This window comes from Ochotona princeps, chromosome 3 (assembly GCF_030435755.1).
Source record: "Ochotona princeps isolate mOchPri1 chromosome 3, mOchPri1.hap1, whole genome shotgun sequence".
In the NCBI taxonomy this organism is placed as follows: Eukaryota; Metazoa; Chordata; class Mammalia; order Lagomorpha; family Ochotonidae; genus Ochotona; species Ochotona princeps.
Window position 1 is genome coordinate 97,521,290 of NC_080834.1, and position 18,375 is coordinate 97,539,664.

Here is an 18,375-nt window from a genome sequence, read left to right on the forward strand (position 1 = left end):
TATGTTCTGCATATGCAAAAACACACACATAGTATAGCACCTATCATATAAAGGTATTTATAATGTTTAAACATATATACATAAAATTCAATTGCTTTAGTTAAAACTGTATCTCAACCAAAGATGTGTTTTAAAAGCTACCTAGTGAAGACTCATTAAAGTTTCTCAAGTAGTCACAAATTCTTGGCTCCATCTATGTGTGAAATTGAAGCATATACTTTTTAACAACAAAATGTACCACATACAAATGAAAATCAGACAAACTGTACTGCCACAGTGCGCCCCCTCCCTGGTGTTTCCTCTAGTAGATTATAGCACTGGGCACCAACCACCATTTGTCAACCACAATGTTGAAGAACTGGGGAAGTAAATTGTACATTGGAAGGAGGGTTCGAGAGAGAAAGTTATGTGAAAACCAGAAAGCATTCTTCACTTGTCCCAAATGCTAGAGGTTTAAAATATTGTTCTGTTTTATCTGGATCTACAAGCTCCCTCTTCACTGTACCACCAATATCTTCCCATTGAGCCAGTAGGGAGATAAGCTCCAGGCGGCAGTTACAGGTTAAAGATTTGAAAGGACCTGATCGGACAATGTAAATCCACCATCGCAATACAGACTGGCAAGATCCAGCCCATTCTCAGCAATGCTCATCACTCCATAATGCCCCCTCCAAATATTGAACACCCACACAGAGCTCACAGCTTCTTGTGCTCTACTTGCTATGCTTCTCTGTCCATATAGAGCTATTCCTTTGAGGTTGGGTTTAGTAGGAACAAAAGAGCAAGGAATCAAAGACCCAGGGAGCCTAAAGGAAGTGGCATCTGCTTCTTCTTGATATTATCTTGTTGTGATCAAGACCCTAACTACTCTGAAGTCCAGACGATTCACATGTAAAATGAACATAAGGAGGCAATCTCCTGATTTTTGCGACCATCAGACAGGTAACAAATATAAATTGACTTGGTAAAACATGGGACATATAGGAGAATATAAGAATTTCTTTCTAGAGAGAAGCTTTATGTGGTATTTAAGAAGCACCAATCAATTTACCCGTGTAACGAAGAACTTCCGTGAGACAAAAGGCCAATGGTATGGATTGGGGTAAAGTGTTGACTCAGTCACACTTGACACTCTTGACATGGACCTTGGCACTGAGTCCTTGGCTGGATCCCCTTCCTCCACAGACAGATGGTCAGTCTCAGAGGGCTGCTCATCTCCTTCTTGCCGCAGTGACACAGGCTGGAATCCTTCAAGGCTCCCAAGAGTGGCCATTTCTCCAGCCTACACCAAGAGAAGAAACAAGCCTCTAATCAGAAAAAAAAAAAAAAAAAAAAAAAAAACACCTGCATCTTGCATATGGCAAATAGGCTATAGTAATAATACCATTCTTGAAACTGACAAATACTCCACTCATGATCTAAACAGAAGGACTCGGTGGCTTGCAGCTCAGTACCATACATGAACTCATCAACCATGGCTGTTTACCCCAGCGGGCAGCACAGGCTCCTGGACACAGAAAAGAGCCTGTGAGTGAGCAGTTCTAGTTTTTCATCTCTAATTCCAGCATTCCAGACACTGAGCAGAGGAAGAGCACTAGGAAATAGTTGTCACATAATTTTCTTTTCAAGATTTCATAGCATTTTAGCTTGAAAATACACCATATTGCAACATTATTTAGGAGTTAGAAGCAATGATAATGCATCTTCCTGCATGTTTCTTGGGTAGGAACAGAACATAGCTGAACATATTTTTAAATAAGAAAATTTCAGTTCTAAGGAAGTCATATTGACAAATTCCCAAAGGCATCTAATCTCTCTCTGGCTCTCTCCCCAGACATATATGTATGTATATATGTGTGTATATGTAGAAACACACACAAGGTCTTCCAACAGCCCATGAAAATTAACATTGTGATAAAAATATGCATTAATTGCAAATTTATACATAAAAAATTAACAATTTTAATTCCATTTTCTATGAATTTTTGACGAATATTACTGTGCTAGAATAGCTGACAAAAGAATGACTTCCAATGAAACTGTTAAATGTATCTTGAAAATAGGATGCTGGGCCTTCTACCACTGTTTATACCTATAATATCATGATACACTTAAATAGCAGAGTGGTGAACCAGTGACTATGCTATTACAATAATGTTAGATTTGCTGACCACCTATGACAGGAAAACATCAGCCAGCTGTAAAAAAGATCCATAGAGGCTTTATTTGAGATCCATCCTCGGGTCTTTACCCCAAGTATCAGGAAAGAGGAGAAAAGAGAGAGAAAAGTCCGGGGAGCTGCAAGGGAGGCAGAGGGACGTGTGTGTGTAGGGGGGGGGAGGTAGTTATTTCCCTTCCAACGCAGAAGCTGGCACCGGCTCTCACTAAGCCTTAACTGGGTGGGCCCAGTGTGATAGCGTAGTGGTTAAAGTCCTCGCCTTGAACGCACCAGGATCCCATATGGGTGTCGGTTCTAATCCCAGTGGCCCCACTTCCCATCCAGCTCTCTGCTTGTGGCCTGGGAAAGCAGTCGAGGACAGCCCAAAGCTTTGGGACCCTGCACCCGCTTGGGAGACCTGGAAGAGCTCCTGGCTTTGCATTGGCTCAGTTCTAGTTGTTGCAGCCACTTGGTGAGTGAATCACTGGATGGAAGATCTTCCTCTCTGACTCTCCTCCTCTCTGTATATCCACCTTTCTAATAAAAATAAATAAATCTTTAAAAAAAAAGTCCTAACTGGGTAAGGAATGTCAGCCTATGCCCATGATTGGCTGTTTGGAGCCCTGCTAGTCTGATGACATGTCTGGCTTCAGTGGCCCTTTCTGGTTCTGGGTTGAGGCTGGGGTGATGTGTCAGGTATGAAATAAGCCCAGCCCCACTCCTGCACTAATGGCAGCCAATATTTCATCCTCTTGATAATAGGAAAAGGGGCAACAAAGCTGTTCTGGCTGCTTCCTGCTGAGGAGGGGTGTAGTCCCTATGCAAGGTCTGGAGGAGGCTCTGTGGGTATAGGAGTATAGGAGTGGAGCAGTAGCTGATTGAGGGGGACCCGTGAGGCTTTACAAATTTTTTCCTGAATGAATATGGCAGTAGGATTTCAGAAGGGTTTTAGGCAAGACATGTTGTACCAGGAGGTGGGACCAAGGACTTTGGCCACCATGGGGGTGGTGAGGATTATTTTATGAGGTCTGGTCCATCATGGCTGAAGTGAATCAGGACAAAGAGTCTTGTGAAAATTCAAGTCATTCAGTGGGAGAAGCTAGACATTAGGGTCAGACGGCGAGTTTGGATCTGGGTTTGGAAGGCATTTGTCTGTGTGTTTTCAAAGAAGCTTATGAATGAGAGTAAGTATGGTAAATAGTTCATTAAAGGAAGAGATATAGGGAGGAACTAGTGCATGAATAAGGGTCAGCCATACATAAGTTTGAAAGCGTGAGGATCTTCATGAGGTAGCCAGTCAGTTCCTGACTGCCCAGGTCCATACACAGGATGGCATAGCGGAGGGCATAGCCCTTGTAGATGGGCATCATGTGGATCCTGCCATCATCTGAGTCCACCATGGTGTCCGTGGTGCTGCCCCAGTCATACAGCAACAGTACAGCCTGGAAGACCATGCATATGGTTGGCATGTTGAAGGTCTCAAATATGATCTGGTTCATCTTTTTTGATTGGCCTTGGGGTTTTGTTCTTGTCAAGAGGTATGGGGTGCTCCTTGGGGGCCACACACAGGTTGTTGTAGAAGGTCAATGTCAGATCTTTTTTTTTACATCCTCTCAGTTGGTCACAATGTTGTGTTCGATGGGGTACTTGTGGGTCAGGATGTTGTGCTTGTTCTGCACCTTATCTATGTTGTAGTGATACAGGAAACTGAGGTTTGAAAGGATAAAGGACACCCAACTTAAGGGATATCTGAATAGGCTAATGGTGGCAGTCACAACTGGTGTGGAAGTGTACAAAATTTGAGGGTCAATCTTTGAGAAAGATAGAGGCCATTACTCATCTGACTCATTATACTCCAGTAGAGGGAAACGTGACATTAATAGAGGCTGTGTTCTGAACAGGTTGAGGCTGTATTCTGGACAGATTGAGAAAGGCATCCAAAGTAGACAAGATGTCACATCCCAACAAGGGGATTGGGCAGGACAGGATAACCAGAAAATAATGAGTGAAGAGTATTCCCTCGAGGGAGCGCAGCAAATGGCCTGATTGTAAGGGTTTGGAAGGAGTTCCATCAATACCCATAACAATGATCTGGGAAAGATAGGTACGGCCTGAGTGGGCAAGCAACACAGAGTAGGTAACTCCTATTTCCACCAGAAAATTGATGGATGTAACCACTACCTCAATGGAAACCCGTGGCTTGGCCAGGTTGATGGGGTGTCTGCCCCTCGGCCCTGCTAATCCTCAGCCAGTCCCAAAAGTTTAGGTGTTAGTTGGGTCAGCAATATTGCCCCTTGAGGGGGCAGGAGTGCCCCATAGAGGTGGAGCACCAGTCCTCCACATTGGGCAATCTGATTTCCAGTGTCCCATTAGCGTGCAACGTAGACATGGCTTAGTAGGGCTGTGAGGTCATGGGTTTGGACGTTGTGGTGACCCTTCTGCCCACATTTAAAGCAGGTCCCATGTCCAGGTCCCATGAGGTACAGTAGGTCATAATGCTACCACCAGAGCCTGGGATTGGCGAGGAGAGTCATCTTTTTCTGTATCTGCCTGGCTTACCTGTTTGGCTATCTCCTCATGAGTGTTGTAGAGTTTAAATGCCATTTTTACCAGGCCTTGGATAGGAGTCTGAGGACCCTCCTTTGCTTGTGTGAGGTTTTTTTACGAATATCTGGAGAAGACTGGGAAATGAAATGTGTTGCCAAAACCATGGCCCCTGAGGGAGACTCAGGGTTTAATTTAGTGTATTTAATGAGAGCCTCAGACAACCTATCCAGCAACAGTGCTGAATTTTCATCTGAGTTTTGTGTGACCTCCTGCAATCTATTAAAATTGCCCACCTTTATTAGAGACTGTCTGCATGTCTTCCAGAAGGGGTTGGACCATGTGAGTCACACTGTGGCAGTCCCATTGATTGTCTTGGTATTTTCAGTTTGGGGGTATGTCAGGGACCACCTGAGTCCCTTGTAGGAGGGTTTGGTCAGTTAGGCATTGTTGATCCACATGGTCCCTTGCTGCCTGTAGGATGTGAGCCCATTCCCCAGAGGTTAGTGAGAAAGTGAGGATGACACGGATGTCTGCCATGAATTTGACATAAGAATACAGGTCTACAATTAACTTACATTGTACACTAGAGAAACAATGAGCATAACATGAGTAACTTGGTTGATAAAAGTAAAGAGATTTTAAACAGTTTTCAAACAGGTACGGCTAGCACCTGTTTGCTCATCTTAGGAAGTACTTGCAGGATTGTATAAAAAGGTGCAACTTCTAGATCTTTTAGAATTGAGATAATGATCATGACTGATAACATAAAAGATCATCAAACTTGTGTCACGGCGGTATTCTAATATAACACAGATTTGCACCACTTTGCACCTTGACAGTATTTTTAATGTGGTCCCAGTAGCCTAATCAGTTGTTGTCTCTACAAAATGAGAGATAAATCCTTCAACATTTGCAGGAAGCCTTACTGCATACATCAAAATGTCAAGTTTTTAGACTTTGGGGATTTTTGAATGTCTGTCAAGGATGCCAAGAAGGCTTTAAATATCCGGTTGAAATGGAATCTCTTTACATGACACAATAGACATCACATTAATTATGGACATAAAGTAAGTACTCATATACGTTTAAAACAAGTACATAACTTTTGATGATCTTGAGCAATGAGGATCTAATGAAAGACAGCGAATACAAGGATTACCTCAACATGAAAATACTTGCAGATAAGAGGTAGTGCACTGGTTTATCTTAAATACTGGGACAATTTAACAGGGACAATTTAACAGAGTCAGATCTAGATTTTGCTGGAGGTAACTAGAAAATTTAGTCATTAGTTAGTTAAAATCCATTTAAAAAGAGATGTTACAATAACAGGTGTATTTCAAAATAATGTTTTAACAGAAAATCAGACTTTAATTCCAGGTCTAGTGATAAATATTTAGAAAATGCTTATATAATAAAGACCATCATTAAATATTATATTACATACAAATAATACAAGATGTATTCCTCTCACATCTTTCGTAGCTTCCCCACCCCTTCTTTAACATATTCTAATCTCTAAATACTCTATCCTCTCTTACCTTTGCGGTCTAATGCAACTATTTTTCTGTAGGACAGAATATGTTAAAGAGACTATGTATTTTTTCTGTGGGCCCTTGGTTGTATTTCCCAACCCTCCCCTCCTGGCTGGTAGGTGGGTAAGGCAGGAAGACTTGATAAAGAGAGAAGGAACAAACTTAAATTGTCCTTGGAAAAAAACTGCAGCCATGGGCATAGTGGAGGACAAGAGAAGCCATAATAACTGCTGCTGAGGAAGGGGAAGAGAGCCAGACAGTTTAACCGTGAGGTTGTTGGGTAGAAAGAGAGCCTTGTGGAGGTGTAGATTTTAAGATTTTTTTGGAGGCAGCCAAGTGCCAATCTGTATGGCGCTTGGACTCTCTAACCTGGCTGGAGTCCAGAGTCCAAGGTGGTGAGATTATTTTAATGTTAGATTTATGTGGAATGTGAAGTTTGAAACGACGTATGGAGAGAAATCTGTTGGGAGTGGAAGAGGTTACATTTACCTACCACACACAGCAAGTAGTAGGCTATTGTCAATCTGATTGGAGATTACTGAGAGGTTATGAAGTTTTTTCACACAAGCAGTCTATGTCAGAGTCTGAGAGGGTGGCAGGAGGAGGAGGTAGGTCCAGTTAGTGCCGGAAGGCAGGTGTGACTGAAGGAGGAGTCCTTATTGGCTGAGGCGGTGCAGGCCTGAGATCCAAGGCCATGATGGCCAGACAGTAGAAGGAGGGAGGGGATGTAGCAGAGTAGCGGAGTAGTCAGAGTTGTTAGAGAAGTTTCTGTTTGATAAGGAGCTGGTGGTGGAACAGGAGGGGTTAATTGATGTAGGCACAGAATCTGGGGGCAAGGAATTTGGGAGAACAAGGAGGACTATATAGCCTCTGGACCGAAAGTCAGTTGAGGGGGAAGAGACAAATCTTCTGGAGGGTAGGTGAAGTGAGGAGGAAATAACATGGGTCTTGCAGGTTTAGGGTAAGGAGGACCTGGGTAACGGACCAAGATGAGCATATGGTGAGGCCAGAGCATATCTCAAAAAGTCTGTATATACGGCACTTTAAACCACTTGCCATTGCAGTGACAAAAATTGTCCAAATCCATAAAGACACTGATATTAATGTGCTCTCCTCCAGCTACTTTGAATCATTGTCTAAGGGGTAATGTAGTCAAGCCACCATGGAATAAAAGATAAGACATTCCCAGCATAAGTCCTGACCTAGCCCCAAATTTTTAAAGTGAGCCATTAGACAGGTCTGGGTATTGTACGCTCAGGACTCTGTGTTGTCCATCCTATCCTGATCGAGTGTCTCATGACTAATTCAGATGTGAGGAAAGTGTCCCCACCTTGGAATCTGAGCTAGGAAGGAATGTGGTTCCCTAATGATGTGGGTGGGTCAGTGAAAGGTACGTCTCCCAAATCACAGAGGTCCATCCCCCCACCCCACCATACCCCCCCAAATGGTTGGGCGGGTCAATGAAAAGGACGTCTCCTGTATCACTGAGGGCTCCAAAGATGGATGACCAGTGCGTGAGGGACATCTCCCACCTCACAAGTAGTCTGAGACTCAGAGGACCAGTGTATGCATGACTTGGCAGTCTGGAACAGAACAGAGAGGACTTTTCAGGACAGGAGGGGATCAGTGGAGGGCTTATCTGCTCAGGTCTGTTGTCCTGTGGCAGGCAGAGGTCCCAGAAGGTCAGCTGTTTGGAGGTTGAGGCGGAGGCCTTGGCCACACAGGTAGGGCAGCCAGAAGATCCCTCCTGGGTTTTGGCACCAAAATGTTAGATGTGTCAACCACCCGTGAAAAGAAAACATCAGCCAGTTGTAAAAAGATACACAGAGGCTTTTATTTGAGATCTGTTCTGGGGCATTTATCCCACACAGTCAAAAGAGGAGAAAGGAGAAAAAAAGATCTGGGGAATTGCAAGGGAAGAGAGGCAGGCAGAGCACCGTGTGGGAGGGTTTTATACCCCTTCCAACAAGAAAGTTGGCACAGGCTCTGTTTAAGTCCTAATTGGGTAAGCAATGTCAGTCTAGGCTCATCATTGCTCGGCTGGACTCTTGCTAATCCAATGATGTCTCTGGCTCCTAAGGCCCTTTCCAGCTCCGGGCTGAGGCTGGGGTGACATTTTGGATGTGAAGTAAGCCCAGCACCTGCAGCAGCCAACAAATAATATCAGGAAAAACAGTCTAGGGGAAGGAGAATGGGAATAGCAGAAGGGGAAATCACAAAGCCTAAGAAGCTGTAACAAGAAAAATAAAAATTAAAAGAAAAAATTTTTTTCAAGTAAGACATAAGTAAAAATAAATTAACACATTAGCAGTAGTTACTTCTAGATTACCCCTACAGATATTTTTAATTTTCTTTGTATCTGGACGCTAGCAGTGGCCATAAACAATTTAAGATAAAACGATAATTGATTTATAATTTGTAACTTAAAGCAAAACAAAATAAAATGGAAGGCACATGCTAGCCTAGAAAATTGTGAGCTTAAATTGGTTGTCCATTTTCATAGTGAGGCAGGAAGTCAGCTGTTCTATAGCACTCAAGAATGTGAAAGAGGCATACAAACCCAATTTTTCCATGTAACTATGAATGCCATGTAATTCTCAGGGAGGTCGCTGTATTATTAATCAAACAAAGCTGGATTTACTTTCATTTCTTCAGTTCTTATGAAACACCAGAAGACAAGAAAAAGCATCTATCCTCAGTCAGTTTCGACAGTTGAAGCTGGGATTAACTAGAGTAGTCAAGAGAGGTAAAAATAGTATGCTCATACAATTTATTATCTAAAGTTGGATATTTTGGCATGAAAAAAGGTGTTATTAGCAATTATGCCAGGATGAAAGGAGTACATGGAATAATTTCATGCAAATGTAATACACACACATGCGTGAGTACACGCACGCACACACACACACACACACACACACACAAGAAACACAGTCCCACTAGGGCATTAGATGTAGGATAAAATAAACCGGGTAGGAGAATTCACAAGAGGAAAAGTCTCACAGACCACATTGTACTTTACTCCATCACCATCTTTCTCAGAAGGGACCTGCCTAGGGGCATGCTTGGATGGATACCCACCCAAACCCTCCATTGTGCTGTATTATAGCACAAAGGGCCCCTGTAAGTTTGCAGGTAATATTTATTTAAAACTAGGTGGACAAAGGCAGAAATTGGCTTGTATCTAGGTGAGGAGTGCAAACACAGGATAAATTGGGGGTGTGTGAGAGAAAGAAGAGATTCCTGAGGCCTTTGACCTGGCTGGCTTCTGCCTGCTTTTCTTAAGCAGGCTTGCCACTTGTATCACAGCGGGTGTCGGAAACATGTTTCTAAAAGTTGCCAGTAACCTATGAAGGCAGGTTTGTGTCACTGGGGAAGGAAAGCCTGCTTCTGTATTTGCTCACTCTGTGAACACGCTCCTAACAACAGACATCTGCGAAGGCTCCTGTGCCTGGAAAACAGAGGGAGGATTTAATTAGCGCCACTTCCTCTCCCTCAGGCTGTCTTCTCTGGAAACACTTGGGGAAGCAAAGCACTCAGCAACCAAGCTGTTTGAGATCCAGGAAAGAAGGAAATTCAGCCTCATTTAAATTGTTACAGCCATAGGTGGTGGGAAAGTTGAACCCAGCTATCCCAAAGAGAATGCAGCCCCATTCCCACCGCTGGATGTCTTGGAAGGGCAATGAATGTAACATCTTTAACAATGTCCCCATAGAAAACATTGTGTATCTCAACTTCTCATGCCATTTCAGGTCACCTCTGCACATACAGCATATTTATCCAAAAATCAATTAAAACGATCCTTCTTTGGGGCATATATTGTGACACAGTACATTATGCCACCACTGATGTGCCTGAAATGATGGCTCAAGTACTGGGGCCCCTGCCACCACATAGGCTACCAGAATGGAGTCCCTGGTCCTCGGCTTAAGCTTATCCCAGCCATAGTTTGATGGACTTCAGGATTGTGAAACAGCAGTTGAAAGAGACTCTTGTAGACTAGGTTTGACTTGAATACTTACTCCCTAGGTTCTTAATCTCTTACTTAAAAAAGGATTTTAAGCACAGATACTGACATGTCTTAAGAAAAAGGTAAAGTTTATTCAGAGGGTGAGGATTACAAATATAAATGGGTCACCTTCAGGGGGAGAATAAGCCAGAAAAGGTAAGGAAAACAGAGAGAGATTGCTACATTGAGTCTTCAGAGTCTGTCCATGGGAAGTAAAATTGCGCCTGAGAGGCCAGAGTGCTGAAGTATGCAATGAGACACCCACTTAGAGAGCAAGAGCCAGGAAGTGAGAACTCTAGGGAGAGTGCGCCCCTTCCAAGAACAGGGCTTTAAGCGGGGCAGGGCAGGGAGAGGGAAGTCATCACACAACAACATAGTAACAGATTCCAGGCAACAATTGGTAATAAGTGAGTGCCACTTGACTCGCAGATGGGCAATCAATAGCATAGGCAGTGGAGGTGTGGCTTCCAAACTCTGAGCTAGACCTTGTCAATACCACTCTACCTTTCCCTTCTCTATCACTCTACCTTTCCCTTCTCTATCACTCTCTGTCAATTAAATAAATAAACAGCTTTTTTTAAATGTCTTTCTACCTCTGTAGAAATATACTAATGGCACTAAAATACTAAAAGTGGCATAATGCCAGAAACATAATCAACCAAAAGCAAGGGCTTTCACAAAGAAAAATGATACCTTGCAACAGATCCAAGGAGAATCATTTAGAACTGGAAAGAACCACTGTTTGCTAAGATTTCCTCAGGCAAATTTGATGATGATGATGATGATGATGATGATGATGTGTGTAAATATATAAAAGGTAGAACTGGGAAACTAATGGCAAATGTCTGAGGCTGATCTGCCATTGGATCAGAAATACAGCCTGCAGGAAGCAGGGATAGTCTCAGCTTCTCCCAAATCGCCAGCCCTGCCACCACCAATACCAATGAATGACGCTACTGCATACGGAAACACAGATCTTACAGAATGTGTAGGAATTCATAAATGTTTAACTAAATGTTAAAATCAGGAAAAAAATCAAGTTTTATACTCCATGAAAATGCTTCTGTTCTATAGATAAACGATATTCTTTAAGATGATCCTTCTCATTTTTCAGCATCAGAGACAGATCCAGCACAGCTAGTGCCCAGTAGATATGTGTTTCTCTGGGAAAAGAACGTGCTTGAAAAAAAAATGCCAACCAGATGCCCTGAGTGATAGGGACATGAGTTGAGGGCAAAGAAAGAGGAGTTTAGAGATCTTCTCCTCTCAGAACAGCTTAATGAAGAACAGCTCAGGAATAGCAAAACACATCCTAATTCAGAAGAAGAAAGCAGGAGTGACACATTACTGAGGAGCTGCTCCATGGGGAAACTCTATTCACCGTTTCTTGCATGCCCCCTTCTTCCCCTGCTTTCCAACATGCCCTTCTAGGCTCCTGGCCTTGCCGATCTCCCTGTTGAGCCTGTATAGCCACTCCTTCGCTTGTTTCCTTCCTTTCCTCTGACGTGAGTTGGGGGCAAAGAAAGTCATGTGGAATATCTTTCCCCCTATTTTAGACATTTGTGACACTCAGCAAGGTATTAGAAACCAACAGCTTCTTAAGCATCTCCATTACTTTAACTTAGGATCCCTGGAAAGACAAGTTACCTAGTTGGCAAATATTCATTTGTTGTAACTCCTACTGTCTCAATCGCTTCATCGTACTATGCTGAACTATCAGAGGACAGGTCATTGACATACAACAGAAAATCTTTCTCCCCATTCTGACAGCGGGGGAGTGCAACATCAAACATCATCAGATTTGGTGTCCTGAGAGGACCTCATCTCTCCTTCTCTAAATGAGGTGCTTTAAATGTTGTGTTCTCTAGAGGATTGAACACAGTCCCCTCATATGGCAGAATGGGAGGAATGGGTATAAAGGGCCTATCTAATTCCTTATGGTCCTTTTTCAAGGTCCTTTTACATGCCAAGCATGGGGGCACAGCATCCTTGTGGCTCTACCTCTTAAAACTGGTGCCATGGGATTTAGTTCATACATGAGTATTTGAAGTGGACACAAATATTCAAACCATCACATCCATCTGTAATAAATAAGAAAATGGAGGCTCAGGGAGGCTAGCTGTACCCTTGAGCTCTTAGTTAATTAAAACTTGAATAAAGACAATAAAGACTGTATTACTCATTAATTTATGAATATTCTCCAAATTATGAATATGAGATATTTATGATGGGAAAGTGGGGTAAATGGTATAGAAGAACTCTTTGCATTGCAACCTCACAATTTTTGCTTTAAATTTAAATATGCTCTAAAACGCTTTTAAAAATGACATTGTGGGGCCTGGCAGCACGGCCTAGCAACAAAAGTCCTCGCCTTGAACGCCGCAGGATCCCATATGGGCACCTGTTCTAATCCTGGCAGCTCCACTTCCCATCCAGCTTCCTGCTTGTGGCCTGGGAAGGCAGTCGAAGACGGCCCAAAGCTTTGGGACACTGCACCCGCGTTGGAGACCCGGAAGAGGTTCCTGGTTCCCAGCTTTGATCGGCGCAGCACTGGCCGTTGTGCTCATTTGGGGAGTGAATCATCGGACGGAACATCTTCCTCTCTGTCTCTCCTCCTCTCTGTATATCTGATTTTGTATAAAAATAATCTTAAAAATGACATTGTGAGTACCAATTTTGTAGCAGATGTATTGTGTGCTCAATGTGTGAGCAAACTGGAAACAAAGAAATATTGAACTTGTGAACAAGAACTACTCCCCTTCGGCAGGGGCAATGAGGATCAGGAGTGACAAGGGAACACAGACGTTAGTTCTTGTGGCCAGGGCTGTAGTCTTATTTTCTGATGTGTTTTCTGATGGTGACATCTCCACCGGTATGAAAGGGTTAACATCCTCAAAGCACATACCTAAAATAAAAATCTACTTTTAATTTTGACATTTTGTAAAGGTAATTTATGTGAATTTATGTGTGCAGCCTTTCCTGAGTCTCTCTGAGAACAGGAGAGGGATATGCGGTAGATAAACAACAATACTCTAACACCTCATAACTCTCCAACAAGCCTGCTTCTGTGCCAGTTGAGATAAGAAAATTGGCAAACAAGTCTCCACACTTTCACATTTTGTACATTGGTGATAACATGCCAGCAGGGCCTTTCTGTGTCCTGAGGGAAAATGGAGTTGATGAAGAGTCTGTCCAGGCTCTTCCGCCAGGGCTGTGACTTACAGCAGCATTTGGGAGGATGTGATGCCAGGCTGAAAAACAGGTCTCTGGGAAAGTCATGTCTTCTTGTCCTCTTCCTTCACAGGAGGTTGTTCTACAAAAGGAGCACTGCTGGACTGGCTAGTTTGCAAAGGATGTTCATAGAAACTACTGTCAATGACCCTGGGACTAAACAGGTGGGTCATCTGGTCAACCATTGCATTTCCATCAATACAGTCCCATTGGTCTGGGATTCTGAGGGCTTCATTTAGTAGGAAAGAAACTGTTCAAGTTTAGAAGTTGTTAAATTATCCCTAAATTTCCTTCCTACTTAGTGACAACAGGATTTGGCTGATTTGTCACCAATACCCAGAATCTTGAGGATCTAATCCTATGAGAGGTTCCCCATAGACTGGGAGGGATTTTTTCCATCTTATCTTCAGCAAGGTATCCCAACTGGACAAGACTGTTCCCAGATTGTAAGCCCAGAGTGGAGGTCCTGGGATATTAAACTCAGGTTTTTGTCCAATACCAATGCAAATTCATGCTGACCAGGATTGCTGGGACGTCAAAAGCTGAATGGGGATTCTCACCAAGACCAGTGCCAAAGCCATTCTAGAGCCTCTTTAACTATTGTTACCCTTATGAAGGGAGGAAGAGTCTGCTTACCTTCCCATATAACATGATAACTTTCAAAGCAGATTCTTTAACAAATACATAAGTAAAATAATTGATAAAGATGGGAATACTGACTGTAGAATCTTAAAAGATCATAGGTCACTTGAAATTAATTTCTTGCACATTTCCATGCACACTTCCATCTCTCACACAGTCTGAGTTATGACTGTGTGAGTTTCTGTGGCACTGAGAATACTGGTCTGTCATCAACTTTCCCGCAGTCTTTTCTATGAGCTACTTCAGGACAGGAATTATATGCACTCCCAGTCTAGCACCCAGGGTGGGCATGATAAGTTGCTAAGGAGAAGTTCCTTCAATGGGAGAGTAGACATCCTTTTTGCTTCTCTAAAGTGTCTGAGATGTGAAGGGCAAGGCTCAGATCTGATTCATCCTTTTTACATATTGCCTCATAAACAGTGAAAGCTCAAAAAGTAAAGTTGTTCAACAAGTCATCGGCAAAATATTTATATACATACACTCACAGAGAAACTCATGGACACTTGTAGTTTATATAGAAACTCCTATCTCAATGGAGGTAGCAGAAATGTAAGCAGATAATCTCAACCTTTTATGATCCACAATAGAATATGTACAAAGCATAAGTTGAAACATTAATGGAAATAACATGGGTGAATTGGTAGAAAGACAGGGAGGGAGACTGTGGGAAGCTTTAGGCGTGGTGAAAATTACCTCAGAGATGACTGCATAATTCGGGGGTGGGAGAACATTCCAGGCAAAGGTGTGAGGGGTGAGAGGAGGGTGTGTTACAAATGGCAAGTAACACAGTATGTGTGACCCAGATATCAGCTACTCACTCCCACCTCCCATTTCTTGAAGAGATGGCTATGCTTCGTGATGACTGTCACATTGATGGTTCAAGTGTGAAATTACTCTGTATTCCTTTCTGTCTACTGTCAGCCCTCCTTACCTGCTGGCACAGTTCCCTCTTAGTCAACCAACATGCAGAGGCAGGACTTGCCACTGCAAGTCTTCCACTCAAGCCAAGGATTGCATGAGATCAACAACATGATTGAGGATTTAGAGATTCTGAAAAGGTGAGTTTGCACTGTGTATGGTCCATGATGGTATCATCCTTCGATTTCTCTTTTTTTCTTTCCTGATTAGTAAATTCTTCCTTTGTGCATATGACAGCTGATTATTATAATTTGAAATATATATATGTATATATATGCATATATGTGTGTGTATATAGTTATATATTTTACAGGTCTCACAGGTTCTCCCCTTCACATTTTCAACCAAATCAAGATGATGCCTTTATAAACACAAATTGTAGAAGTAACATAATAATATAAACTCAAGGGGTCAGAGACATGGCTCAATTGCCTAATGTTCTGCCTGTAAGTGACAGCATCTCATGTGGGCCCCGGTTAGTTTTCAGGCTGCTCCACTTCCTATGCAGCTCCCTGTTTTTGACCTGTGAAAGTAACAGGGAATGGCACAAAGCCTTGGGATCCTGCACCTGTTTGGACACCCGGAAGAGGTTCCTGACTCTTTGCTTCTGATTGGCTCAGCTTCAGCCATTGCAGCCACTTGGAGAGTGAACCAGCACATCGAAGATTTTTGTCTCTCCTTTTCTCTGTAAATCTGCCTTTCCAATAAAGATAAAATAAATCTTTAAAAACATATGTAAGCATATACCAACCATAGAGTCCAGCATCTTATTGTCCAGATAAATTCAACAGCTTGTTGGGGAGACCATCTCTGGTCTGAAGGTAGAACCAGCAGAGTATCATCCCAAACAATTAAAAGCCCCAACATAACATCAGCAACAATTTATAATGTTATGGAGTTAATTGACATAGTATTGAGTAACCAATATGTTAAATAAAAAAAGGCAAGTTAATAATAAAAAAGAAGATAATGAGAAAATTAAAGCCATATTAATATAAGCCAGGAAAAAATAAAATAATGATTATGTAAAAAATGTAAACCCAAACAAGAAGTGTTGAGTGAAAGGGAAGTTGTCACGGGGTGCTTCTGAGACGGGAGAAGGTATGCCCTGCTGTCAGTAAGGCATCGGGCTGTAAGGAAGAAAGAAAAGTAACTGGCAAAGAATTGACCAAGATCAAAATGCTGGTCCTGAATGCTTCAGAGAGTCTGTAAAGACTCAAAGATGCTTTTCACAGACAAATGAAAAAGGATTCAAAATATTAGAAGATTCAATTGAGTTCAACAAATCAACAGGATTCTGCTGCAGGAACTAGACGGTAGCTGTGCTTAGAAATTACAATAACTTTCTGTCCCAGCTCTGGGGTTAACCAAGGAATGTCTGACTTGGTGTCTTTATCAGCACTGAGCATTTTAAAAGCTTAATGTATATCTCCCTTCTAAAACACAGATTTGCTTTCGTTATGGTTATCAGTGGCAAAGCTGGTGATTCTTTCTCTTTCTGATCATTACTTAATTTATGTATTTTATGATACAGTCCCAAAGACTCTGGGCTCCCCCTTCTCTCCTTCCCCCACTGATTTCCTCCATTTTATTACAATAATATAGTCCTTCAGAAGCAGTCATAAGTCCATAATTCTTGACCATAACTAAAGGAAATCTGTGCTTTAGAAGGGAAATAAACATTAAGCATTTAAAACGTTCAATGCTAATAATGACACAAAACCAGACAAAATAATTAAAAATAAAAACAACAATTCTAAAGTTACTTTGAGCATCTTTCACTGTAACTAGGGGAGCATATTAAAACCTGGAGTTCAGGATGTTCTTTAAGATGTTAGAAAAAGTTAAATGGAACCATAGAACTATACTAAGGTCACAGGGAACAACCAAAAGAGTAATAATGATAGCGCTCATGAAAAAAAGTGAAGTTCAGAACCGAAGTATGAACAGAAGACAGTAGTTCTATTTTAAGAATGACATTCAGATTTATGTTGGTTATTTTTTTTAGAGTGGACGCTTCAGAATTGTAAAGAAATAAAACTAAAAAGCTTCACATTTGCTTGCCAAAGCAGTTAGGTAAGAGACACAAATGACCTTTCGTTTTTCTATATTTCAACAAGAAAATAAGACGATACTGATATACATGAAAACAATTTTGTATGCATACATGTGCGCTTATGTGGATAAAATAGCAGATAATGCAGTTAAATGTATATGTATGTGACATCGTATAACTACTGTTAGTGCCGTGGGCAGCACTAGTACATAGAAAACAGGCTGAGAAAATAAAAATGCCTCTGCAAGGCATTCCCTTTTCCTTGCTCTTGTGAATGCATGTCTCAAGGCTGACTTATGGGAGAGGGATGATGTTTGGTTTTGATCAGCCTTTCTGTAAACTTTATGGCTTCAGCATATTAAAATGTAGTTATGGACTTTGGCCGTATTAGATACCTTTGTGGAGACAAAATGAAAATAGTAGTGAAAGTTCTTTACAAACCATGAAATGTACTGATTGTGTGTCTTTGGAGAGCTATTTGTATCACCATCCAAGCAGTAGGAGGCAATAAAATCTCTAACATGGCTGGCAGTGCTTCCAGGATGCCAAGGGGAATGAGGTTTCCTAGTGTATTCAGGGAAGGCTCATTTCTGTCATGATAAGATTATTGGCAAGATGTGGAGTTGATCGGGAGGAAATACAAAGTGGTTAGCCCAGGAATGTTTCAAGGGTTCTTTTTTTCGCCTGGGCTAGAGGAAGAGATACAAAATGCATCTCACAAGTCCAAAACTTGATGCTGTCTGTGTGACCTGTGAACATGCTCTCTGTATTGATTCCTGCTTCCACAGAGAATCTATCTCTTCAGAACATAAACGCAAATACCTCTTTACTTAATAATTTATCCTGTTTGTGAATGTAAAAACGTGCCTGTCGACTCCTCCAGGGGTGTATAAGTGAGTCCAGCAATTGCTGTCTGGCAGCATCTCTGCATCTAAGGACTTCAGCAATGACAATGAATGGCATTGGAAAAGAAGCAATTGTTTTATGTGTCACTATAACATCCTTGTTATCAGTGAGGGAAATTTTATGTTCCTGTTTTAATGAAATAGGGTCAATCAGTAATACACAATTTTATACTGACCTAATATTATTCTTTACTTATGCTCTTATATCTCAATTAAAGTAGGTCTCAATATAAAGATAGTATCAACCAGCGCTATTACACACTCTTGGTGTATTTGAGTATTGGAAAAAGAGGACTTATTTGAAATAAATGTTGTCTATGTTTAACTCATCAACTTCTAGTAGCAAATCCCAGTACATTTGTTATGACAATGTC

At 41.8% G+C, this 18,375-nt stretch overlaps 1 protein-coding gene across 1 annotated transcript in view; it reads right to left on the reverse strand.

The window, feature by feature from the left end:
- Positions 1-18,375, reverse strand: part of TPRG1 (tumor protein p63 regulated 1) — a 266,643-nt gene that overhangs the window by 112,114 nt on the left and 136,154 nt on the right. Inside the window, exon 2 of the mRNA XM_004577781.2 lies at positions 1,052-1,282. Within this exon, the coding sequence (XP_004577838.2) occupies positions 1,052-1,273 (222 nt within the window). The 5' untranslated portion in view covers positions 1,274-1,282. The remainder of the gene's footprint in view (positions 1-1,051; positions 1,283-18,375) is intronic.